This window comes from Grammomys surdaster, unplaced genomic scaffold (genome assembly GCF_004785775.1).
Source record: "Grammomys surdaster isolate TR1022 unplaced genomic scaffold, NIH_TR_1.0 97, whole genome shotgun sequence".
NCBI classification, from domain to species: Eukaryota; Metazoa; Chordata; class Mammalia; order Rodentia; family Muridae; genus Grammomys; species Grammomys surdaster.
This window is the reverse complement of record NW_021604576.1, coordinates 6,481,021-6,508,635: the sequence shown is the minus strand read 5'-3', so window position 1 is coordinate 6,508,635 and position 27,615 is coordinate 6,481,021. Positions and strand designations below refer to the sequence as shown.

The 27,615-nt window shown below is 36.3% G+C and overlaps 1 protein-coding gene across 2 annotated transcripts in view; it reads left to right on the top strand.

The window, feature by feature from the left end:
- Positions 1-27,615, top strand: part of Wwp1 (WW domain containing E3 ubiquitin protein ligase 1) — a 101,447-nt gene that overhangs the window by 30,507 nt on the left and 43,325 nt on the right. Inside the window, exons 3-9 of one of the 2 annotated variants that reach the window (XM_028780182.1) lie at positions 9,655-9,745; positions 11,875-12,013; positions 12,638-12,762; positions 16,311-16,448; positions 16,538-16,604; positions 17,059-17,243; positions 25,042-25,366. In XM_028780182.1, the coding sequence (XP_028636015.1) occupies positions 9,676-9,745; positions 11,875-12,013; positions 12,638-12,762; positions 16,311-16,448; positions 16,538-16,604; positions 17,059-17,243; positions 25,042-25,366 (1,049 nt within the window). In that variant the 5' untranslated portion in view covers positions 9,655-9,675. The remainder of the gene's footprint in view (positions 1-9,654; positions 9,746-11,874; positions 12,014-12,637; positions 12,763-16,310; positions 16,449-16,537; positions 16,605-17,058; positions 17,244-25,041; positions 25,367-27,615) is intronic. The other variant, XM_028780190.1, reaches the window with a different exon arrangement.

Here is a 27,615-nt window from a genome sequence, read left to right as displayed (position 1 = left end):
GGCTAATATCCAATAATCAGTGAGTGAATACCATGTGTGTTCTTTTGTGATTGGCTTACCTCACTCAGGATGATAATTTCTAGTTCCATCCATTTACCTAGGAACCTCTCGAATTCATTGTTTTTAATAGCTGAGTAATACTCCATTGTGTAAATATACCACATTTTTTGAATCCATTCCTCAGTTGAAGGACATCTGGGTTCTTTCCAGCTCCTGGCTATTATAAATAAGGCTGCTATGAACATAGTTGAGCATATGTCCTTGTTATATGTTCGAGCATCTTCTGGGTATATGCCTAGGAGTGGTATAGCTGGATCCTCAGGTAATGCTATGTCCAATTTTCTGAGGAACCGCCAGACTGATTTCCAAAGTGGTTGCACCATCTTGCAGTCCCACCAACAATGGAGGAGTGTTCCTCTTTCTCCACACCCTCGCCAGCATCTACTATCACCTGAGTTTTTAATCTTAGCCATTCTGACTGGTGTGAGATGGAATCTCAGGGTTGTTTTGATTTGCATTTCCCTGACGACTAAGGATGCTGAACATTTCTTTAGATGCTTCTCGGCCATTCGAGTTTCTTCCATTGAAAATTCTTTGTTAAGCTCTATACCCCATTTTTTAATAGGGTAATTTGGTTGTCTGGAGTCTAATTTCTTGAGTTCTTTGTATATATTGGATATTAGCCCTCTATCAGATGAAGGATTGGTAAAGATCTTTTCCCAATTTGTTGGTTGTCGTTTTGTCCTATTGACAGTGTCCTTTGCCTTACAGAAACTTTGCAATTTTATGAAGTCCCATTTGTCAATTCTCGATCTTAGAGCATATGCCATTGGAGTTCTGTTCAGGAACTTTTCCCCTGTGCCCAAGTATTCGAGGCTTTTCCCCACCTTCTCTTCTATTAGTTTCAGTGTATCTGGTTTTATGTGGAGGTCCTTTATCCACTTAGACTTGAGCTTTGTACAAGGGGATAAGAATGGATCAATTTTCATTCTTCTACATGTTGTCTTCCAGTTGAACCAGCACCATTTGTTGAAAATGCTGTCCTTTTTCCACTGGACAGTTTTAGCTCCTTTGTCAAAGATCAAGTGACCATAGGAGTGTGGGTTCATTTCTGGGTCTTCAATTCTATTCCATTGATCTTCCTGCCTGTCTCTGTACCAATACCAGGTAGTTTTTATCACTATTGCTCTGTAGTACAGCTTGAGGTCAGGGATGGTAATTCCTCCAGAAGTTCTTTTATTGTTGAGAATAGTTTTCGCTATCCTGGGTTTTTTGTTATTCCATATGAATTTGAGAATTTCCTTTTCTAACTCTGTGAAGAATTGAGTTGGGATTTTAATGGGGATTGCATTGAATCTGTAGATTGCTTTTGGCAAGATGGCCATTTTTATTATATTAATCCTGCCAATCCATGAGCATGGGAGATCTTTCCATCTTCTGAGATCTTCTTCAATTTCTTTCTTCAGAGACTTGAAGTTCTTGTCATACAGGTCTTTCACTTGCTTGGTTAGATTCACACCAAGGTATTTTATATTATTTGCAACTATTGTGAAGGGTGTCATTTCCCTAATTTCTTTTTCAGTCTGTTTATCTTTCATGTAGAGGAAGGCTACTGATTTGTTTGAGTTGATTTTATAACCAGCCACTTTGCTGAAGTTGTTTATCAGGTTTAGGAGTTCTCTGGTGGAAGTTTGGGGGTCACTTAAGTATACTATCATATCATCTGCAAATAGCGATATTTTGACTTCTTCCTTTCCTATTTGTATCCCTTTGACTTCTTTTTGTTGTCTAATTGCTCTGGCTAAGACTTCCAGTACTATATTGAATAGGTAGGGGGAGAGTGGGCAGCCTTGTCTAGTCCCTGATCTTAGTGGGATTGCTTCAAGTTTCTCTCCATTTAGCTTGATGTTGGCTACTGGTTTGCTGTAAATTGCTTTTACTATGTTTAGGTAGGGGCCTTGAATTCCTGATCTTTCCAAGACTTTTATCATGAAGGGATGTTGAATTTTGTCAAATGCTTTCTCAGCATCTAGTGAGATAATCATATGGTTTTTTTCTTTAAGTTTGTTTATATAGTGGATTACATTGATGGATTTCCGAATATTGAACCATCCCTGCATTCCTGGGATAAAACCTACTTGATCATGATGGATGATTGTTTTGATGTGGTCTTGGATTCGGTTTGCTAGAATTTTATTGAGTATTTTTGCATCGATGTTCATAAGGGAGATTGGTCTGAAGTTCTCTTTCTTTGTCAGGTCCTTGTGGGGTTTGGGTATGAGTGTAATTGTAGCTTCATAGAACGAATTGGGTAGTGTTCCTTCTGTCTCTATTTTGTGGAATAGTTTGAAGAGAATTGGTATTAGGTCTTCCTTGAAGGTCTGATAGAATTCAGCACTAAAACCATCTGGTCCTGGGCTTTTTTTAGTGGGGAGGCTTTTGATGACTGCTGCTATTTCCTGAGGGGTTATGGGACTATTTAGATGGTTTATCTGCTCCTGGTTTAACTTCGGTACCTGGTATCTGTCTAGGAAATTGTCCATTTCATCCAGGTTTTCCAGTTTTGTTGAGTATAGGCCTTTGTAGTAGGATCTGATGATTTTTTGAATTTCTTCAGTTTCTGTTGTTATGTCTCCCTTTTCAGTTCTGATTTTATTAATTTGGATACTGTCTCTGTGCCCTCTGGTTAATCTGGCTAAGGGTTTATCTATCTTGTTGATTTTCTCAAAGAACCAACTCCTGGTTTTATTGATATTTTGTATTGTTCTTTCTGTTTCTATTTGGTTGATTTCAGCCCTGAGTTTGATTATTTCCTGCCTTCTACTCCTCCTGGGTGTATTTGCTTCTTTTTGTTCTAGAGCTTTTAGTTGTGCAGTCAACTTGTTAGTGTGTGCTCTTTCCAGTTTCTTTTTGTAGGCACTTAGAGCTATGAGCTTTCCTCTTAGCACTGCCTTCATGGAGTCCCACAAGTTTTGGTATGATGTCTTCTCATTTTCATTGAATTCTAAAAAGTCTTTTATTTCTTTCTTTATTTCTTCCTTGACCAAGTCATCATTGAGTAGAGAGTTGTTCAGTTTCCATGTGCACGTGGGTTTTCCATTGGTTTTGTCATTATTAAAGACCAGTCTTAGTCCGTGGTGATCTGATAAGATGCAAGGAATTATTTCAATCTTTTTGTATCTGTAGAGGCTTGTTTTGTGACCAATTATATGGTCTATTTTGGAGAAGGTACCATGAGGTGCTGAGAAAAAGGTATATTCTTTTGTTTTAGGATGAAATGTTCTATAGATGTCTGTTAAGTCCATTTGGTTCATAACTTCTGTTAATTTCAAAGTGTCTCTGTTTAGTTTCTGTTTCCATGATCTGTCCATTGCTGACAGTGGGGTGTTGAAATCCCCCACTATTATTGTGTGAGGTGTAATGTGTGTTTTGAGCTTTAGTAAAGTTTCTTTTATGTATGTAGGTGCCCTTGCATTTGGAGCATAGATGTTCAGAATTGAGAGTTCACCTTGGTAGATTTTTCCTTTGATGAGTATGAAGTGTCCTTCCTTATCTTTTTTGATTAATTTTGGATGAAAGTCGATTTTATTTGATATTAGAATGGCTACTCCAGCTTGTTTCTTGGGACCATTGGCTTGAAAAATTGTTTTCCACCCTTTTATTCTGAGGTAGTGTCTGTCTTTGTCACTGAGGTGTGTTTCTTGTATGCAGCAAAATTCTGGGTCTTGTTTGTGTATCCAGTCTGCTAGTCTGCGTCTTTTTATTGGGGAATTGAGACCATTGATGTTAAGAGATATTAAGGAAAAATGATTGTGGCTTCCTGTTATTTTTGTTATTAGAGGTAAAGTTATGTTTGTATAGTTATCTTCTTTTGGGGTTGTTGGAAGATTACTTCCTTGCTTTTTCTAGGTTGTAGTTTCCCTCCTTGTGTTGGCGTTTTCCATCAATTATCCTTTGAAGTGCTGGGTTTGTGGGAAGATATTGTGCAAATTTGGTTTTGTCATGGAATATCTTGGTTTCACCATCTATAGTGATTGAGAGTTTTGCTGGGTATAGTAGTCTGGGCTGGCAATTGTGTTCTCTTAGTGTCTGTATGATGTCAGTCCAGGCTCTTCTGGCTTTTATAGTCTCTGGTGAGAAGTCTGGTGTAATTCTTATAGGTCTGCCTTTATATGTTACTTGACCTTTTTCCCTTACTGCTTTTAGTATTTTTTCTTTGTTTTGTGCATCTGATGTTTTGATTATTATGTGACGGGAGGTATTTCTTTTCTGGTCTAGTCTATTTGGTGTTCTGTAGGCTTCTTGTATGTTTATGGGCATCTTGTTCTTTAGGTTAGGGAAATTTTCCTCAATGATTTTGTTGAAGATATTTACTGGCCCTTTAAGTTGGGAATCTTCATTCTCATCTATACCTATTATCCTTAGGTTTGGTCTTCTCATTGTGTCCTGGATTTCCTGGATGTTTTGAGTTAGGAGTTTTTTGCGTTTTTCATTTTCTTTGACAACTGTGTCAATATTTTCCACCGTATCTTCTGCATTTGAGATTCTCTCTTCTATCTCTTGTATTCGGTTGGTGATGCTTGCGTCTGTGACTCCTGATCTCTTTCTTAGGTTTTCTATCTCCATGGTTGTCTCCCTTTGAACTTTCTTTATTGTTTCTATTTCTAGTTTCAGATCCTGAATGTTTTTGTTTAATTCCTTCTTTGTGTTTTCTTCCATTTCTTTAAGGGATTTCTGTGATTCCTCTTTAAGGGCTTCTATCTGTTTACTTGTACTCTCCTGTATTTCTTTAAGGGAGTTACTTAATTCCTTCTTATAATCCTCTATCATCATCATGAGAAGTGATTTTAATTCTGAATCCTGCTTTTCAGGTGTGATGGGGTGTTCAGGGCTTGCTATATTGGGAGAACTGGGCACTGATGATGCCAAGAAACTTTGGTTTCCGTTGCTTATGTTCTTGCGCTTGCCTTTCCCCATCTGGTTAACTCTAGTGGTACCTGCCCTCACTCTGTAAAACTGGAGTCTGTATTTCCAGTTATCTTGCTTATTTCAGAGCTCCTCAGAGTCCAGAGGTCTCTGTGGTCTTATGCTCCTAATCTCCTGGGTGGAAGAACTCCTGGGTCTCAGGCCACCTCTTGGATCTGGAAATCCTTCTGCTCTGAGTGCAGTGGGTCCTCGATGACTCAGGATTCAGTTTCTCCACAGGACAGAAGCAGACCAACTCTGTGTCTGCTCCAGCCCAAAGGACCAGGCAAGGGCGGAAGGGAAGTGGAATTCCAGAGGGGCGGGGTTTGGGTAGCTGCTGTGCCCTGAATGTCCCTGGCTCCCAGATGTATCTCTGGGCCTTAGGGAGTGAGATGGAGTTCTTACCAGCTGCTCTGAGTGCAGTGGCTCCTGAATGACTCAGGATTCAGTTTCTCAACAGGACAGGAGCAGACCGACTCTGTGTCTGCTCCAGCCCAGAGGACCAGGCAGGGGCCCAGTATCATCTCTTTATTGTTTTCTTCAGGTTAATTGTGTGTAATTAACTCAGGACTTCAAATTCCTTTTCCTAGATCACTTGATAATGCTATGTATACTTTTTTTTTTTTTAAGCATAGCTTTTTGTTTTGGCATTCCACAGACTTACAAGTAATATTTTTGTTTGCATTCATCTTTTTTCATTTGAAACTTGCCATTATGATTTATTCAATGAACAAAATTCTAAAACAGAGAAAAAAAAGTAGCTCTGTTCTCTTGCTCTTCTGCTTCTTGCTTTCCACTTAGTCATCAGGTGTTGTCTTTCACAATACAAAGTTGCTGGGCTGGATTGGGAGGTGTCAGCAGGAGTCATTTTACTTAGGAGTAACCTGAAGCTTCACATTTGAGGTTTTTGAAAGGGATGTGTATTACTGATTCATGATCTGGATCTTTGTAGGTAATAAGGGAAAAAGGCCATTATGAAAACTGCAAGTAGCTCATAAGTGTTGCAAATGAAAAACAGAGCTGATGTTAAAAGGAAGGAAGGTTAGTGTTAAAACAGCTTATCAGAAATACAAGGGCTAAAAAACAAACTTGAGTATGAGATAGCCTAGGAGACATAGGAACAAAACAGATAGGCAGGCCAGTATTGGTAGACTGGCAGGCTATCTTTTGTGAGTCTTGTCCTCATTCCTGAGAATGTATGCTGTCCACTATTGCTGTTTTACATGTTCTTGCTCTAATGTAGCCAGTTATAACAGACAAAGTAAAAATAATTTCTAAGAAAGCCTCTACTTATATTAGAAAAGAGACCCAGACCTGATTTATAAATCAGGAGTTAAGAACAACATCTGTAGCTATTTTCTGATTGATCTGAGGAACAAAAAAAGCTTAGTGTAATTAATACCGCTGAGATACCTATAGGACTGGAGGTAGTAACACTAGCCAGTAATAACTAACTAGTAGACAGTCAAGGTCAACAACTTTCAAAGCTGAAGTTGAGGAAAAAGCAGATTTGGGGGTACTTGTCACTGGTGAACTTCATGTGAACAGATAATGGTCATCTCTTTGGTTGAGACAGGGAACATGCCTAGAGCCCTCCAATGGGTCAGCCTGTGATAGCCCAGAGGAATAACCAATCTCATAGTGAATATCTCATCTCTTGCCCAGTTTTTGTCATAGTTCTATAAAAACCACAAGACAAAGAAGTTCAACATTTCCTCTCTTGGCATCTCTGCCACTTTTGAGACTTCCATTTACTTTCCCTTATTTTCTTCAGTTTTTTTTTTAATAAAGTTGGATTTTGCTTTGCTTGCTCCTATGAGTATTCATGTCTGTAATAATATTTGGTATGAGAGTAAACTCAGAAGTTACTGTTCCAGGTTGGTCTTTGGTAGCAGTGAGTGTCTGGCATCCTACTTGTATCATGTACAACTGTTGGTGAGAGGGCCTGTCACTATAAAAAACCCTGAAATCATACCATTCTTGTAATGATCCCATGGGTCACTGTCTTTGGAGTTTCATAGCAGAATTGTGCCATCTGCCATGGGCATTTTAGTGGTCCACACTTGCTCTTGCTTCAGGAGACACCTGCCAAGTGCTCTTCCTGGAGTCAACCCCAGTATCTTAGTATTACGACCTCAGTCATTGTAGCAATCTGTATATCTGTTGTCTCCATAACACTCATTTGCCTTCAAAGTTTTGAGAGTATTGACTCTTCTAGGTTTGAGACTTACCAAAGCTCTCTTTGGTAGAATTGACTGTCTATTCTTTATTTGTTTAATCCTTATTTTGAATTCAATAATGGCCAAAAAAATCAATCGCTTGTCCCTGTCTTTGTCCTGTACATCATTAGCAGTATCAACTTACTCTATTACTTAAAGACTTCATTGATGCTAAAGTCAGTAAGTATAGAATCCTGGTCCTTAAAATTAATTTATTTCATCCCAGCATTCAGAAGACAGAGGTAGATGGATCTCTGAGTTTTGAGTCTAGCCTGGTCTGCATAGTAGTTCCAGGACAATTAAAGCTATACAGCAATACCTTATCTTACAAAAGTAAAAACTGAAGTAATCAAAGCCTTCTGACTTCTCTAGGTTGTTGGGCTCATGTAGTTAATTGACTGATACTTAATGCTCCAATGGATGCTTTAATGGAGGTATCTATCCCATCACAAATCAAATTCCCTGGAAAGCAGTGTAATGTCTAAAGTTGTGAAGATGACACTGGCTAATATTGGATTTTTAAACCACCCGTAGAATAATGGGCAGGATGTAGCAGTCAATTGGAGATGTCTTATACCTGCTGTCTTCATCACTGTGCCAAGAAGTTGAGACATCTGTTCCTAGGTCAGCCATTCTATTACTTCAGCTAATTAGTTTGAGGCATATTTAGCAAGTTGTCTATCAAAAAGTAGGATTCCCCTTGATTTTTTTTCTTGTTGAGGTCACTGTATGGGAGAAAGAATATGTAAGCTTGCTTGTTTTTAAAGCATTCTAATTTGACTTCATGTCTTCTAACTGAACAGAGCCTTGTTTCATTTTCCTTGATAATACTGTTTTCTTCTTGCTGGAATCCCAACCTTCTTATTTGTGTGTTTATTTTTGTTTTCATTATTATCAGTGTCTCTACTTTATATGGTTCTTTACACTAATCTGTTTCTATAATTCTGTTTCTGTATTTGAATTCTTATTTGTGATTTCTAATCATTTTGGTTGATTTTTTCATTCTTTATTTTCCTTTATAATTTGGAAACTATCCTTCTATTTCTTTATGACCAACCTTGAAAATCTGTCAAGAAATTTCTATAGTATAATGTTCAACCAGATTGTAGTACCTCTGGTGAGCAGTGATTTTTTTATCTCTGTTCTAGTCTTCTACATTTAAATGTAATTAAAATTATAATAAAAGGTTCATAAATTTTAGGCAATATATATAGATTTACTTGTATGTTTAGCTTCTTTGTTCATCCCTCTCTTTCTAACTCCTCAGATCATCCTTCTGATAATTGTATGAAACATGCTCTTTTTCATTTCTTGAAGTAAAGGCCTTCTGTTGGCAATACTTTTTTGGTTTCTCAGCAGATTCTCCATGCCTTATGTGTTCCCCAAAGAGACTTGGAGCAGTTACATTATATCATTTATTTTAAAGATATCTATTTTATGTATTTATTTTATGCCTGTATGTGTATAGGAACACTGTATGTATGTCTGTTGCCCATTGGAGGACATAAGAGGACATTAGATTTCCTTAAACAGGAGTTATGGGTGGTTGTGAGCCACTGTGTGGGTTCTTTGAATAGAACCTTGATCCTCTGCAACCACTGAGTCAGCTTTCTAGCCCGTGTTACATCGTTAGTTGTAGATCAGCTCATTCTGTGTTCAGTCTGCCTTCTAAACATTTTTGCAGCAATTGAGGGCTGGAGAGATGGGTCAGTGGTTAGGAGCACTGGTTGCTCTTCCACAGGATCTAGTTTTAGTCCCCAGCATCCATGTGGCAGCTTACAACCTTCTTTAACTTGAGTGCTAGGGGATTTGACACCCTTGTCTAGCCTACATGGGCACTGTATGCATGTGGCACATTACACATACATGCAAGCAAAACCACCGTACACATGAAAAATTTTTTTAAAAAATCACATTACACTCCAAGTGTGTGTAGAGTTTAGTTGGTTAAAGGTTAAGCCTTGAGATATTTGCTATGTAGAAGAAAAGTATAGTTAGTTTTGCTTTATTTATTTATTTATTTTTTTTAAACAAAAATTCTTGGTTAAATGTACAGTTTAAATTTTACTTAACATGATGATTATTTTACTGAGATTATTTAGGAGAAAGTTTTTATCCTTAGGAAATACACACTGAAATACTCAAGAATAAAGGACTACATACTCAGGAGATTTCAATAGCGCATAAATATATAATAAGTATCTGAACATATGTATATATTCATTTTTACATCAACATGTGATCCTGATTCTTAGTGTTATCATTTGCATTGTTGTTCAAATTCACTCGGATATGGTTAATTGGTCACACTCTTATATAATGTTTCTATACTGTCTTAATTTTAAATGAAAGACAACTGAGAACTTGTGATGGTCTAATTTTCATTGATCTAAATGACCAGTTTTAATCATCTTGAAAATTGAAATTTCCTGACACATGAACAAGTTATCTTTTTTTTGTGTGTGTGTAGAGTCAAGGTGAATTTTGGGACATGGCCACTGCTTCACCAAGGTCTGACAGTAGTGATAACCACAATAGAAGGTTGCAGCTAAAGGTAACGGGTAAGTGATTTTAGTAATGATGTAGTGTTGTGATGCTTAGGTGAAATTGGATTTTGCATACACAATTAGGCAAGTGTATTTTATAAGTGATGCTTTTGAGACGTATAGAATGATGTTGAACTGATGTTGGGCAGCACTGGGATTTAGTGTCTTGCCTTCATATTCTATTTTTTTTTCCTTGCCTTGACATTATCATTATTTAGTCTGTTTTGAAGTAAAAATCATTTTGTAAAACCCATGATCTTGATTTCACAATAACTTGAATAATAAAAAAATAGTACTTCTAATTATACAGAAGGGACAGGTCTGAGGAACCAGTACTTTGTCTTACTTACGAGGATGCTAGTTGGAACCCTTTTTTTCCCCAGTTTTGGTCCTGGAGATTGAAGCCAGGGCCTTGCACATGCTAGGCAGGCATTCCACCACTGAACTGTATCCTTAGTCCAGTTTACTCCACTAGCCCTTTTATTTTTTAACATTGTCAGCTACCATCATGCCAAGCCCCCTCTATAATTGGAGTCTGGCAGTTGTCTATCTGTAAAGTGAGAGAATCCATGACCCCTTTATTCCTACATATTCATGTCTTCAAAGCCACGAGCCCATGAATGATCAGGCTGCCAGCTTTGGATGATATCACATTAGCTATAGAGCTGTTAGTCTGTTGCTTTCTAGAAGCAGGAAATGCCAAAGTCTTTCACAAATAGGAAGCTTAGTTGTACTGGGTCTTGCCCTGAGTTCTCCCCTCCCATTATCTAGTGCTAAGTAGGAGGCTTCTTCTTAATGATGTTAATCTGTCTATCTCAATACAAGCCCTGGCTGCTTCACTGGATCTCCTGTTGTTCTTTGTCTCTCCAAATTGCACATTTTATATTTATTTTTGCTCATTTGCTATTTTTCATTGTAGACCTGAATAAGCATTCTAAATAATAATCACATCACAGATTCATTATTATGCTGCTTTGAAATTGCCTCTGTTGAGAAAAATCAGCCAATTATTATTTAAATTAATTTTTGCCTCAGGCAAGTTCTTAGGACAAGGGCAAAAAGCAGATTCTTTGCCAGAATTTCACACAAATGGCCATATGCGTAATTGGTTAGTGTTGTTGACCTCTGAAACAGCTTTTGAGGAGGTTTTCACTATCTGCATTGCTGTCAGCATTACTGTCTTCTGAGCCCCTGCTAGGATGGCCCATTAAACTCTGCATACAGTGTTCAACTGCTTTTCTAGCCCAAAGTTCCAAACTTTTCTCCAGTCCTCCAGAAATGATGTGGTTTGGTTCTTCACAGCAACAGTTGACTCTCTGGCACCAACTTTTCTTCTACTGTGATAAAACACCCTGGCCAAGGGAACTTACAGAAAAAAAATTTATTTGGGTTTATGATTACTGAAAGCTAAGAGTCTATTGCTGTGTTTGACAGGAGTGTAAAGTAATAGAACCAATTTGGAAAAATAGCCTGACATTTACTCAACAGAGACTTACTGGGCTACCTGGCAATACTAATATATCCTAGACAAATTAAAACATGCTCACAGCAAAACTTGCACATAAATGTTTATGAAAGTCTTAGACACAACAGCTGCAAAGTAATTTAAATGTCTGTAAACTAACAGAAAAATACAATGTGGTATATCAATAATGGAATAGTATTTGGCAGAAAAAGCAGTAAAGTATTGAGGAATGGTACAACACTGATTAAACCTGAAAATATATTAACTGAAGGAAGGCAGCCATGAAGATCCCACTACACAGACATTTCGGAACAGGCAATCTATAGAGATGGAATGAGGGACATTAGGGAAAAATGGAAGATTACTACTTAATGATCAGGTGCTCTTTAGGTAAAGTAACAAAAATGTCTTAAAATTAATTTGGATATGTGTGTACAAGTGTGGATCTATTAAAATGAAGCATCTTATTCTAATGGATGTATTATGTCAGTAAGTTTGTTACTGAGAAACTATATGGCTTTAAACATCAGTAGCTTCTCATTTTGCCTGTAAGACATGTGCTAGAGGTGGAAGAACACTTCTGTTTTTATTGGTTTACTAATAGGTAATGCTTCTTTTTGTCTTTTTGGTTTCGTGTGTGTGTGTGTCCCCTCACCAGTAAATTATCATTTTCTATTAGTTTCTAGTGCCAAACTAAAAAGAAAAAAGAACTGGTTTGGAACAGCAATATATACTGAAGTCATTGTAGATGGAGAAATTAAGAAAACAGCAAAATCCAGTAGTTCTTCTAATCCAAAGTGGGACGAGCAGCTGATTGTGTGAGTATCGTGTATAAGAATAGAAAATCACATGTCCTATGTTTTGTATTTTGTAGACTTCAAGTAGTGAAGTTTTTTCTTTATCTAAGGAAGAATTTAACATATGAAGAATTTTTTTATCTTTCTCAAAGAGGAAGCATAGTAATTTGTGTTTTTATTTTATAGACAGTTATGTCTATATAGCCTTTTTTTCTCTGATTGTTTTGTATAGAAATAAAGTCAGCCATTCTTAATTTTGGCATTTTGAAGTATAAATTTGACATGTGAAATATAAATTTGAATGTAGTAGAAACATTATAACTAATGTCAGCCATTCAAAACATCTCTAGAAATAGTTTCCTATGGGAGAGGATTTTCTGAGGTCTCAGTAAGACACTGAGTTCTATATGGCTCAGAGGTTGCTAACTACAAGAATCCTGAAGTAGTTATCAAGGCCACAACAAAGTATTTGTTGTTTTCATTTCTTTTTTTTTTTTTTTTTTTTCATTTCTGATCCAGTTTACTGTTTTATATAGTATTGAACTCAATTAATGGTTTTAGAAAAATAATTAGTATAAATAACTTAGAAGAGTTAGCACACACAGTGATGACATGTTTATTTTTGTTATAATGTTATTCATACAGAAATGTGACCCCACAGACCACCCTGGAGTTTCGAGTTTGGAGTCATCACACTTTAAAGGCAGATGCTCTATTAGGAAAAGCAACAGTGGACTTGAAACAAGTGCTGTTAACACACAACAGAAAATGTAAGTGGCTTTCTAATCTTTTGTTTCTTTACGCATCATTTAAGAGACTTTAAACACATCTTTCTAAAGTCCAGAAGTGAAGTGTAGTGTTGTGCTTATAAAGAACTTATAATTGCCAGTGGTTGCTTTTAGAACTGTCATAATAAACTGTAGGCAATATTTTTCTGTTCTTTCTCTATGCTGTAGATCATCTAGAGTACTTCAGTACCAGATACCATCACTCATTTATTTATTTACTTGTATACTTAGACTTGATTCAAGTATGGTGGTGTATGCCTGTACTTCCAGGAGTCAGTAGGCTGAGGTGTAAGAATTGTGAAGTTCAGGCTGGCCTAGGATGAATAAATAAATAGCATCTCCTCTCTCCTCCTGGCTCAAACAAGACAACACCTCCCCTCCCAGTGCTGGGGCCCAAACCCAGGTCCTTGTGCAAACCAGGCAGGGACTTTCCTCTTCACTGTTTCTCTGGCCCTTGAGCATATTTTTATTTTCCTTAACAGTGATATCTTTATTTAGATTAAATATTCTAGTGTTAAATTTTTTCAGTGATAATTAGTTCATTGTTAGAAGTATGGAGAAATGAAAAATCACAGAGTATAGAAATTATACTTCTTTCCAAAGATGACCACTCAGCAACTTGTTCTCCTTTCTTGTTCTTAAGCATACGTTTCCCCTGAGCTTATCATCTACTGCTCTTAAAAAACTCAGCAGCATACTCTAAGTACCAGGCTTCTATGACTGAAACTTTCCAGCATCGGGGTTCCTAAAGTAGTTCTGACTACAGTAATGTTAAGCCTCTTGTCAGTATATACAAAACTTTGCATGTATATACATAGATTTATACATTTTTTTAGAAAGACTTTGTGAATTTTATCAAATTTCAAATTATGGGGTTCACTGAAGGTTTAAAAACCAGAATTGTGGTTCATGATTTTCCTTTTAAGAGAAAACTTCATAAGTTTGAGGGAATCTGATCCTTGATGTGATCCCCAGATGATTTTAGGGTTACTCCTTCAGAGGTGGAAATGTTAGAGTATAAATAATTGAAGAAATTTTCTGATTAATAGAAACTCGGACCTGGATGGATCAGTTGGGTCTGCCAATCACCTTACCAAGGGATCACCCCTCAGGAAGAAGGGGATCACCGCTAGGAAGATGGGCTTGCCTTACTCAACTCCTTTAGTAGGATACAGTCCTTTCTCCCAGAATTCCTGCTCCCACACAGCCCCTCCAAGCTAACATGCAGTTGCCATGAGTTTGGTTGAGTCTGGCTTTTGATTTTTGTTCTTTCTCTTTGTTTTGGATGCTGGGGAGAACCTAAGGATCCGTTCTGTTACCTTGGGCTTTCTTGTCCTCTCTCTAAAACTTCTTCCCACCATGTCGTTGCCTGATGCCATGAGGCAGAGACCTCCATGCTGGTAATGCAAACACCAGGATCTTTCCCTTCTTGCCTCCATTCCTTGCCTATGGGCAGCTGTTGAGATTTACAATGTGCTTGCCCTGGGCTGTTTTTCTACTAAACTCTAATAAAATTGTCCCTTAGTTTCAAAATTTAAAAAAAAAAAAAAAACATAAAAAAAGGGAAGTCCTTCTGAAAATCTACATATAATTGAAAGTTTTTGATACATTTGATATAGTTTTTGAACACTAATTTTAAGGAAGAAAATGTCTTACCTGTGGTTTATACTAATTTAATTATCTGCTATTGCATGACTTATTTTGTCCTGGTCATTTGTCCCTGCACAGAAATTAGTAGGCTTTTCAAGTGTATAGTATCTTACCGGGATATCATCATCTATGTCCCTATTGCTGCACATTTAGCTTGTTTCTAACTCTGTTCTAAAGTTAGTGTGTACTCAGCCCCATTCCCCCATATAAATATTCAGTCACCTAACCTCCATGTAAAGATATTTATCTTATATAGTCATCTTCTAAGAAACTTGTGATGTCAATGTAACTTGAGATAAAACCTCGTAAATTGCATAAACTTAGGTATCCAGTTGATCGACTTGAACAGAATATGTTTAGGTGAAAAATATTTTATAAACATTTCTACTATAAGTGGAGGCCTTCAAAAATTACAGCAGTAGTATCCTAGCCAGTCATTACCCTAGGCAGTCATTAAATTTTTGTTCTATTTTGTTTGGAGGTAGGGTCTTACTCTGTAGCCAGACCCTTTCAGATCCTGGTCCTCCTGTCTCAGCCCCTTGAGAGCTAGACTTTGTCTTGTCCACTTTACTCAGATCTTCAACAAGTGGAGGCATTTTTTCTCACTTTTCTTCTGATCAAGGTGGTGATAGAGTTGTTTTCTTCTAAGACTTCTTACCTTGACATATAGATAGCCATCCTTTCCCCGAGTCTTCAGCTAGCTTCCCCTTTACATGTGTCTATGTCAGTAAATTTCTACTGATAAGGGCAGCATGTGGGAGGCAAAGGCAGGCAGATCACTGTGAATTCTCAGCCACCTATGTACACAGTGAGTTCCAGGACAACCAGGGCTACATAGAGAGACCCTATCTCCCAAAACAACAACAAAAAAAATAAATTGAATTGTTACTATATTGGATAATAAAGAGATCCCTAATGAGTTTTAAAGAGTATTATTTTTCTAAATTATTAACTGACAAGTTATGTTTACAGAGTAAAAAATCATTTTATGGTTTACCTATAAAATTAAATAATCAAAACAAACTAATTAATCTATTCATGTACCCTGTTTTGTGATATGTATTTAAACTTTTAGTAATTTCAAACTTACTAATTCACTATATGTAATGTATCTCAAGCATGAAAATTCCATATTTCTTTTGTATATATGACATGTTATCCTCTTACACTGTTGTCTTCACAAATTTCTCTCACGCCTGAGTAAATTTAATGTAGATTTTGTTGCATGGAAATTGAATCCAAGGGACTTTGCATTTAAATCAGAATAGACATAATAGGAGGATTTGGCCTTTATAGGAAAGAAACAGTAAACTGTTGTCATGGCATGTTGAATTTATGGAGTACCAACTATGTCTGATATGGTGCTTATGACTCTGCAGTGGGTTTGAAGTTCCTTTTATTCTCTTTTTGTAATTCTTAATGTTCCAATTTGTAATGAAAATTGAGGAAACAGACTTAATGAAGCTTGACTAACTTAGCTGTGTATGTCTAGTAAGTGGCAGAGCAGATAACTAAGACATTTGACTCTCAGGATGAAATTGTGCCTCATCCACAGAATCTTTGTGCTTCTGCTCAGGAACAAGTTTGCATGGCTGTTGTGATTATTTAGATAGTATTAGCTTGTTCTCTGAAGGCTGTACTGTTCACAGAAATGATGAAAGATGGTATCAACAGTGTAGAGCTTAAGAAGAATTACTCAGCTAACTGAACGGTGTTATTTCTGTTGTCGTATATACAGGGTCTCCAGATATTAGTGCAAAAAGTTACTTCCAAATGGTGCTGTCAAGTTCTGAAATACAGCAGTTCTTTAACTAAGGTATCTCTAAAACATGTTTTTGTATGTGACAAATGTTTTTAAACTAGAATTTTCTTTTTTCTAGTAGAAAAAGTGAAAGAACAATTAAAACTTTCCTTGGAAAACAAGAATGGAATAGTGCAAACTGGGGAACTGACAGTTGTCCTTGATGGATTAGTGATTGAGCAAGAAACTGTAACAAACCACAGCTCCTCGCCAACCAGTAAGCTGTGCTGATGTGTCTTTAATTTAAATAAAGAACTTTGACTGGAAATACGTAGAAACTGAGTTGCTTTCTTTCCTGATGTTTAGTAGAAATTCAGCAAAATGGTGATGCCTTACATGAGAATGGAGACCCTTCAACAAGGACAACTCCCAGGTAGAGTGCTTTATCTTAGTATTTTTGCAACATGGTATAATATTTCCCAAGCATGAAGTTCGTGTTTTTAATTTACTCTTTTTTATTTTGTTCACTCCAAATTTATGACCCTTCTGCTTCAGTTTCTTGACTGATAGGATTGCATTACTGGGTGGTGGTGGGTGGGTGTTCACAGTGACTTGGAGTTTCCAGTGCAGTTGAGGATGACCTCTAAGCCCTCCTAGCCCTCCTGCTCTCACCACGCAAGTGCTGGGGTTATAAGTACACATCACACCCAACTTACAAGTTTCAATTCTTAATCTCAATTTAATGTAGCAATAGTAGGGAGTATCTCTTATCTTTGCTCTAGCACTCCACATGAATGATAGAAAGTCAGTATTTTTTTAATATAAAGTCTGCTGATATTGTTTATTGTATTTAACTCATTGGAGTAAGACTTTTTTTCTTTTTCAAGGTTGGCTGTTGAAGGTACTATTGGAATTGATAATCATGTATCAACAAATACTGTTGTTCCTAACTCATGCTGTTCACATGTAGTTAATGGAGAAAACACACCTTCATCCCCGTCTCAGGTTGCTGCCAGACCCAAAAATACTCCAGCTCCAAAACCACTCACATCTGAGCCCACCACTGACACAGGTAACCTTGACTGTTGGTCATATTGTTTGAGTGAAAGTTGAAGAGATTTATGTATTTAGGCCTCCATTTTCTTTATTATATTATGCTATCATTCTTAATCTTGTTTCATAATATAAAGTATAAAATTATGACACTTGAAGTTTTTTTTCTAAGTTTAAAATCTTCCAGATTATTTAAGAAGGCATGCAAAAAACAGTTGAGAAATCACAACATTTTTAGCAAGTAGTAATGTGATGTAAGATTCTTGGGTTTTAGGCCACAAGATACTATTTAATTAATGATAAAGTATATTTTTGAAAGAACTTGAGTAAATTCATTGATCTGTTAGTAAAAGATAGAACATGGAATCTCAGAATCATTTTGATTTATATTTCCCTGATGAATAAGGATGTTTAAGTGTTTCTTAGCCATTCCTGTTCAGGATTTTCTGTTTAGCTCTGTACCCCATTTTTAAGTGGGTTTTGTTTTTTTTTTTTGAGACTAACTTTTTGAATTCTTTATACATTTTGGATGTCAGTCCTCTGTCAGATATAGGGTTAGTGATGACCTTTTCCCCAATCTGTAGGCTGCCATTTTGTCTTATTGAAGCCTTTCAATTTCATGAGGTCCCATTCATCAATTATTGATCTTAGAGCCTGAGCCATTGGTGTTCTATTGAGGAAATTTTCTCCTGTACCAATGAATTCCAGGCTATGTCCCACTTTCTCTTTTATTAGATTCAGTGTGTCTGGTTTTATGTTGAGGTCCTTGATCCACTTGGATTTGAGCTTTGTACAAGGAGATAAGTATAGATCAATTGGCATTCTTCTACATGCAGACTGCCAGTTAGATCAGCACCATTTGTTGAAGATGCTTTCTTTTTTTTTTACTGTATGTTTTTAGTTTCTTTATCAAAAATCAAGTGTCCATAGTTGTGTGGCTTTATTTGTAGGTCTTCAATTCTATTCCATTGATCAACCTGTTTGTTTTTTATTAGTGGTTTCTTTAACCTGTCTTCAGCATATGAATTCTCCTTTGGTAGCTAACATTTTAGAAGTATGTGCTGTGATTTGATATTGCTATCAGAAAATTTTATATTTCCCCAAAGGGAGAATTAAACTACTATAGAATGTCCTATGAAGACTTTTTTTGTCCTATGAAGTTTTTTTTTAATTTTTTTAATTTTTATTTAATTTTTAATTTTTTTTTAATTTTTTAAAATTTTTTTAAAATTTAATTTAATTTTTTTAAAATTTTTTAATTTTTCTGAAAATATACCATGATATGGACACCACAAAGTATTCCTTACTTCCAAGAAGGCAGATACAACAGTGAACTTCGTTGCTTATCTTTCTTTAAAAAAGAGTGATATAACATGATAGTAAACACCAGGAAGATCCATCATCTTACAGAAGGAGAGGGCCCCGTGAGCCCACCCTTAAGCAGTTATTGTTATTGGTGGCTTCTGAGAGTCAGTTTTCTTTAAGGTGTATAGCCCCACACGTAAGAATATAAAAGCAAATTGGACTCGGTAGGTTATTTTTAGAAAGAGAAAAATAAAAAGATGACATAATGCTGCAGGGAGTAGAAAGAGGGTGTTAGATCTGGGAAGAGTAGGGGGCAATTGTGATCAACACATACAGTATAAGATTCTCGAGGAATTAATATTTTTAAAAACTCATCCTATAGCTAGACAAAATAACACATTCAGAACATTCAGCTTCCTTTTGGGCCAATTTAAAAATTAGAAATTGTAGTCTTAAATATATGGTATGAAGAAATATTCACTGAGGGATCAATAGTTGTTTTATATTCACATGTATATCCTATTTTATATCAAAATAGTAAAAAAAAACAAAGCAAAACAAAAATCTTTTAAAATTTATATTTAAGTTATTTCCTTATGAACTCTTCCAATAGGATATAAAAGTAAAATAACAAAATAAAATGTCCAAACCTGTTCACTCATATGTTACCAAACCAGGCAAGTTTGTTTTAAGTGACTGTTGTTGGATTCAGGAGTTAAACAAGTTGCATCATTTCTTACAGTAATTATATGTCAATTCCTTATTCATGAAAGGAATCAGATGATAAAAATGTAGACTGGGCACTTCAGAATGGCCAGTTCAGTGTACGGAATTTGTTCTTCCTTTTGAAACAGTTAGCTGTATGATGAGGTTAGTCAAAGTGTTCACTGTCTTTAGTTATTGCATGTTTTAACCTTGAGCATATTCAGATTTTATGAAACAAGAAAGAGAAACCTTTGTCAATTAGCACTGTAGAATCTCTTGTGTATACTTTATTGCTTGTTGAATATTTTATATATCCTCTCCATTGAAGATGCATTCATTTTTCACAGTCCTGCAATTTCAGTGTGAAAAAACATGAACATGAGGAATTAGAAATGATCATTCCATCACAAATAATGCCCTGCCATTTGTAAAATTATAAAGCCAGGGCAGTCTTAACAGCAGTGATGCAATAATAGCTACTGAATGTGCATTTCCCAACTACTCACATTCTTTGGTATATGGACCAGTATTTTCTATTTGCCCTGAAGGAATTAAAGTAGAGAGAGGTCACAGGAATTAACATTCATCTGTGTCTGTCAACTTATTACAACCTCCTCCTGTTCACATTTAGTTATGTAGGGTGTCTCAAAAGGATGGTCTTTATCTTTTATATTGAAAGAGGCCTTACAGTGTTCTCCCAACCTTTTCACCTGCTGTGATTTTCTTACAAAATAGTGTGACTGTCCTCATTCCATTTACTTTAAAGGTCTTCTAGAACCTTTTGTGTTGGCAGCAACTGTTTAGTTGATATATTTGATAGCTTATTCCTTACTAGTAGAATTAATTCAGATATCCTTTCAAGAAAAGGACATTACCTGTTCCTTTAAGATGAAGATGCCAAGTAGTATTCCTCCATCCCTTTTAGGAAGGTGGGTGCTCGGTATTGTCACATATCTATAGGTAGGAAGCAAACACTTTCCCATTGAACTTTATTGCTAATATTCCCTTTTTTCAATTTAGGACTCTTGACATCAGCTTTTGTTATTGGAGTTGTGATGATGAATGTGGAACTCCTTATGCTCTCCCATTCACTGCAAGACGTAGCTGATGCTTATACTATTGAAGCTCTTGAACTATGAGCTCAGTAAACCTCTGTTCTTCAAGACGTTACCCAGCCTTAAACTCCATTTCAGTATGAAAAGCAAACTAATATACCTGTACTTCAAAGCTTCTGAAATCACTATAGATGTGTGGTTTTGTATGTTTGTGTGTATGTGTATATGTGTGTGTGCTGTGTTGTAAATTCATTTGTTAGCAATATTATAGAACTGGCAGGAGGCTATTTGTACTTTCCACCATGATTGGCCTCTAACCTGTTTGGGTATTGGTGTGGTATATAATACAGATGTCACATAACTGTTCTAAGTTCCAAACTATGGATTCTGGAATACATTGTTTCCATGGGTTTCAGATAATGGATGTGGGGCAATACTACGGAGTCCAGAGAAATGATAACGTCTCACCAGAGGTAGTATTGTACATGAAGGATTTTTTCCTCCCATTTGATTAAGAAGATTCATTTGAGATGTTTACTTGCCATCAATATTTATTATAGATTACATTGAAAAGATGAGACAGTGAAGAATAGACTGAAAAGAGTAGATGGCCTGCTAATGTGACAAAAATATCATCAAAGTTAGCATCTCTCTGTATAAATGGGGACTGATATTCTTAATTGCCTTATAATGTTTGTAAAGGTTAAATGGGATAAATCAAAAATATCTATCATAGTTCTTGGAAAGTGGTATTTAAGAAAAATACTATACTTTTTTTTTACTTTCTTCCTCTCTTCTAGTATGAAGTGACTTTTTCTAATATATAATTATTACTTATTAATAAAAGGTAAATGTAATATGGATCAGACAAATGGATTTTGTAGCTATGTTATACTTTTTTCACTTATTGAGAATTATAAATATGGGGAAAACTTCAGAGAAATGTACAGGAAATCCTGTGTGCTGGCCTTTACAGGTGCTAAACCCACATGAAACTTTAGTAAGTTATCAGTAAGGAAACTGTCACTGATACAAACTCAGAGCTTGCCACTGTAAACAGTTCGGCCTACTTGCTTTGTGCTTGAGTGCTTAATTTCTTCCAGAAATGTGGTTCATCTAACTACCATTACATCAGATACAGAGCTGGGTCATTCCTACAGGGCTGCCTCACAGTGTTTCCCTTTATAGCCATATCCACCCTAAAATGGCTTTACCTGTAAGGAAATTGCACAGGAAAACAAATATTTTTCATGTGATAGTTTTTTAAAGTAGTAAAATGGTATCATGATCTATTTATGTTCAAATAACAAAATATTCAAGACTGTAACTTATAAAGAAAGAGATACTTTAATTCTAGCACTCAGGAGGCTGGGGCAGGCTACCCCTGTGAGTTCAAGGCCAGTCTTATCTATATAGTAAATTCTAGGCCAGCATGGCTACATAGTGGATACACTGTCAAGGGACTTTGAGGAGGAAAAAAGAAAGGAATGATTAGAGAGAGATTTAGTTTACAGCTTCAGTTCAGCACTTGGTAGTCTGGGAGTTCAGTTTTTCAGTTCTTTTGGACCTGTGGCGAGGACGTCATTTTGGGTGTTATCATGGCTGGAATGTATGTGAAAGATAAAGATCACCTGGTAGAACAGGGAATCAGAGAATGACTGGAAGTAAGATTTAATGAGAACTACCTCAGTCTTTCCAAAGGCAGCAGTTCTAATGGCCTGATTACTTCTCTCTTAAAAAAAAAAATGTTATATTGTAATCAAACATAACAAAGTCATAACAAGTAGAATTCAAATATAATAGAATTTCTACCTTTTTCTACTTTATTTGAAAGAATTGTAACCCCCAAACCTTAGTGGGTAAAAGTGATTAAAGATATATTTATTAAGTCAAATCAATCTGGAGGCAGGTATCACATGCCTGGAGACCTAGCTACTTGGATGAGGACAACATAGGAGGATCTCTTCAGTCTAGAACTTGAGGGTCTGAACAACGTAGGTAGATACTATACGGTTCTCATATATCTGCTCCTCCTACTGTATTTAGCATTTTCCATTGACATCTTATATATGGTATATTTGTTACAGCCAGCAAACCATTATGAATAAACCAAAATGTTCACACACACATCAAACTAATTTAATAATGAAGAAAACTGACAATGAGTTAGTTATATAACCAGAAACTATGGAACAGTATCACTTTGAAAGCAGTATCAAATAGAAACACTGGATGGAAAAGTACAATTTAATTACATTTCATTTCTTGTGGCATACTAGTTATGTGGGTTCTGAGAAATGCATATTGTTATTTCAGTTTTGTACTTGAGTCTCTTAAATTGTAAGAAATTAGAAATAAAGATTCAATCCACATTTTGTTCAGGCTTTCAGTGTGGTTTCATTTGGGTTGAGGAGTGAGATCAGTAGAATATATGATAGTTTGCTAGAAAGCAGCTCAGTCGTTTTCTGTCTTAGCTGTGCTGTGTATTTCCACCAACAAGGAATGAGAATTGTTGTTCTTCATTCGTACAAGCATTTCTATTTAAGCAGAAACCTTCTCACCTAAAGACGTTTTTATCTATACCTAAATCATTTTATTTCTATAAAAACCTTAGTATATATGCCCTGATGGTACATGCCTATAATCCCAAACACTTGGTGGGATTACAATTTCCAGGCCTGCCTGGAGTAAAAACAAGCAAACCAACAACAAAACCAACAAACACCAACTTTCAGTACTTTTTTTCTTATACTACTTCAGTATGATCTTGGCTGAACTTAAGACTCTTCATTCTGCTAATATATTATATTTAATTTATTAGTTCTCATTTCTGGTTATTTACTGTGTGTGTTCTAAATAATTTCTATTGCATGTGAGTTTTATTTTTTCTTTTCAGTGTTTTTGATTTTCTAGCTTTAATTGTCAAATATAGACAGCAGTATTGAGTTGTATTAGTGATTGTGATCATCCTTACTTTGTTCATTAGTATTTTATTGAATACTTCTAGCTAATGTTAAAAATAATCATACTGCTTTTATCCTTTGCCCAATTACTATGACATAGTTCCTAACATAATTCGCTAATATTGCATTAGCTTTGATTATGCATCATGGTGGCCTATGCGTGGTTTTAGGGATAATGTTTTGTGTGGGTTGGGAAGCTCTTTTTTTTCCTAATGGAACATAACAATTCAAATAATGCAAGAATTATCTATAAAACTTAAAAAAAAAACTTTTTCCAAACCCTGTCCACTCCTGTGTTTGAGGAAAACCTTTCTTCCATTGCCTTTCCATTTCAACTCTGATTGCTTAAAGTTTCATTTATTTGCTTACTGCTTACTGACTGACTTTAAGTTCTGTGTAATTCTGATTTTACTCATATAATTTTATTATTCTATACAAACCTTGCTGTAGTTTTTCATACTTTCCTAATCATAAAGTCATTGAGTAATATGTTTAAAATTTAGATTTACAGACAGTTCCTTATAAATTTCTTCAAAAAAATTCAATAAATACAGCTGAGCCACTCCAAGCGTCTTACTTTTCGGGGGCTCGTCAGGTAGCAGTGCAGTAGTTTCAGACGAACTCACTCCTCTTGTGCTCAGCTTCCCCACTAGCCAGTAAGACAGGGTGCCACATGTAAAACCACTAAGCAGAAACTCATAGGAGAGAAATTTGTTCTGTGCATTCCTAGGACTTGGTTGATGCTAGACACTGCAGCATATTTGAGTTTCCAAAGCCCTTTGTGAATCTGCTTGGAGGATATGGCAGCTGTTTGTGTGGGGAGTGTAGGTCCATACTGTATGCCAGGGTGATCGACAATCCTGTAAACCCCACTCATGCCCTAGCTCCCCTGCATACTCTTGGATGCCCATTTTCTCAAAGTTCGTCACCTAAGCCACTAGTCTCAGAGAAAATAAGGTTTACCTTGCCACGATCAATCCACCACATGGATGGAGTCCATGGATTGTTTCAGGGACTGTATGATACTAGAACATCTTAAGGTAGACTTTCATGGAAACAGTACAGAGATGTTTCTTCCAAGTTTCTAGGAAAGTGTAGAAATTTTTGTCTCATCAAGTAGCCACCTCACGTTCTATCTTGTCAATATAAGTCTCCTTTCCATAGCACCGGAGATATATTGAACATCTCACGATTGTGGTGAGACTGTAAGGAAATCTCAGGAGTAGGTTACTTCTGATGTAAATGTGTCAATGTAGAATGGAAGCTGAGTTTGGTTGTGTGCTTATAATCCTAGCAACTCAGGTGACAAGGCAAGAGGGGATCAAGTTAAAGAAAAAAAAAGTTTAGAATGGGACTATTGGACTTTTTATTTTTAGTCCCCTTTGGTACTGTCATAAGAATTAATGCAATCATGTATGACAGGACAAAATACTGTTTTTCATTTGTTTTGCTTTGAGACTAGCTATCAGTTAAGATAGGAGATTTAGAGTTGATAATTTGGAGGGAAAACAGTTATTTTCCTAATGTTGATGTCTCTTTACTGGTGTTATATGTTAGTTAGTATATATACTTAAATTTTTTATCATTTACCAGTTTATTTTTAAAATTCCTAAAGTTTTTATTATATGCTTACTCACTTTATTCTTAAACATTGATTTCAATGATATCCTTTGTTATTTTATGTTCTTTAATATCTGGTACATTACTCAGTTTGAATAGGTATTGAAGAAGTCTAGTAAACTGATTAGGTAATTGAGTCATAGGTCATTTTGATATTTTTCCCTTGTAGTTAATGGAGAATCATCATCTGTCCTAGCTGATAATACTTCAACCATGGGTACTTCACTACCATCTGAAGACACCACCTTGACTTCCAATTGCACTAGCACCGCCATCCAAGAGCCTCCTGTACAAGAACCCGCAGCATCCTCAGAACACAATGAATGTATTCCCTCTGTCAGTGCAGAAGTGGGACCAGAAGCTCGGAGCCTCATAGACCCTGACTCTGATTCTAGAAATAATTCTGTTTTTGACAAAGTAAGGCAGCCAGAAGGCTGTGTAGAACCTCTACGGCCACAGTCTGGAAACACCAACACAGAATCTTTGCCATCAGGGTATGTCAAGAAAATGTTTTTAATGTTTGACTTCCATTTATGTAGAAATTTTCTGATGAAGTATGAGTATTGGATATTTATATGAAATGTTTCCTTTAAAAAAAAAAAATTAAGGTAGGGACCAGAGAGATGGTTCAGCAGTACAAGTACAAGTTCTAAAAAAAAAAAAAAGTTCAAGTTCTTGCAGAGGGCTCAAATTTCCTTCCTGTGTGCCTGACACAAGGTTAGAAACTCACCTCCAGGATACCATGCTTCTGACCTCTGTGGGCATCTGCATTCAGGTGCATACATATACACAAGCATACACTAACACACACATACACCTAATTAAAAATAATAAAAAAAAATCGTAACATTGAACTCTAAGTGGTAACAGTCATACAACTTTTTTGCTCTAGTGAAACTACATTTTAGAGTTAAGAACAGTCATTTATCTGGTCGAAATATATATATTGTTTGAAGTGAACAAACCAGATGTGAATCTGTAAGACCTTTTGATTTCATTTTTATTGTCTATAGTAGTGACCTTGTCATAACTACAGTTCTCTAGCTCTCTGTATGATCTGCATCCTTCATAGAGGCTGGCCATCTATTCCCAGCACTAGTGAATGCAGGTGACAGTCTCCAAAGGACTCTATTACAAGCCTGGATTTTTCTAATCTTAGTTTTTTCTAATCTCCTTTAAGTTTCTTTATATGAATGTTTTAATTCCCAGTGCTTTTCTTTAAAGAATGATTCTTCATCTTTATTTAAATATTGCTTACTCCTTATATATCTTTTTGTTACTTATTGATATTGATTATTCATTCATTTTGTCTACCTTCAAGACATAAGCTTAGACTTGTTACCATGTATGTACAACATAGTTTGAAAGTGCAATGACAAAAATATGACACTTGTCTTAGTGTTACTTTTCTATTGTGAACAGTCACTATGACCAAGGCAACTTTATAAAAGAAAGCATTCAGTTGGAGGTTGCTTTACAGTTTCAGAGGGTTGATGTGTGATCAACATAGTTGGGAGCAGGGCAGTAGGCAGACATTGTCCTGGAGCATTGGCTGAGAGCTCACATCTGATACACAAGTAGTAGGCAGAAAAGGAATGAACCCGAGCCTGATGTGAACTTTTCAGACCTCAAAGCCCACCACCAGTGACACACCTCCAACAAGGCCACATCTCCTAGTCATTCCTAAACAATTCACTGGAAACCAAACATTCACATATGTGATATGGGTCCCTTTCTCAATCTGATTACCACCGCACTATTCAGTACAGCCTACAGTAATTAGAATGTTGACTTTGTAGCCTTTGCAACTACCCTGGAGGGCTCCGATTTATCTTACTCATTTGTCTGCTCATCACAGTATTGTGCTCTAACTTCTTGCTTTTTAAGCTGTTTTTCTCTCAATACTTTTTATTGGCTCACCTAGTTTCACCATTGTGTACTTGTGGTTTCAGACTGTGGCCTGTCTGCATGTGCTTCCCTAGTAGATCTTAGCATTTTAGTTATTGTACCTCTATGTGTAGGGAAGAACTTGATCTGAACTTGGTTTTCTGCCTTCTGCACAGTTCTCTTGTATTTCATGCAGACACTACCCTCTACCTTTCCTTCAGAAGGCTTTGTCTTTTGGCCTGTGCCTCTCTGTCTAGAGAAGGAGAGGCAGCAGAGGAGCATTACTGTTTTAGGAAGACAGAACATCCAGAAGGTCTGAAATTAATCACTATGTTGTTAATGTAGTTCATCTTTCTTAAGCTAAACAGTTTGGAACATAAAAGAGGGAAGACTACATTTATATTTGAATGTTTTCTTTACAGTTTTCTACACCTATGTATTACATCAGGGGCAAACTAATAAAGTGCTAAGTAGTAAATCATTTCATATTTCTGGGCCAGGAGGCAAAGTTAAGAATATTATTCAGTTACTGACTTAAAAAAAGACAAAATGCCTACCCTGCCCCAACCCTTCTGCCTGGGGTAGAACACTGCATACTATGGGTATGTTGGATATCACTTGCCTTCTTTGCCCTTTTCAGACAATTCTCAGGTCAGAGAGCTACTGATCTGTAAAGGAACCTGGCTGGTTTCACTACTTGCCCAGAGAATCCTAGATCCTACTGTGCCCTTTTGTCCTCTCCTATCAGCTGCTCCAAGGGGAGGCTGCTTGCTGAGCTGTCATTTTAGTGGTAACATTCTACCAGTGGGACCTGAGAGTTGTCCAGAATGGATGTTCAGCAATGGAAAAAAAGGTA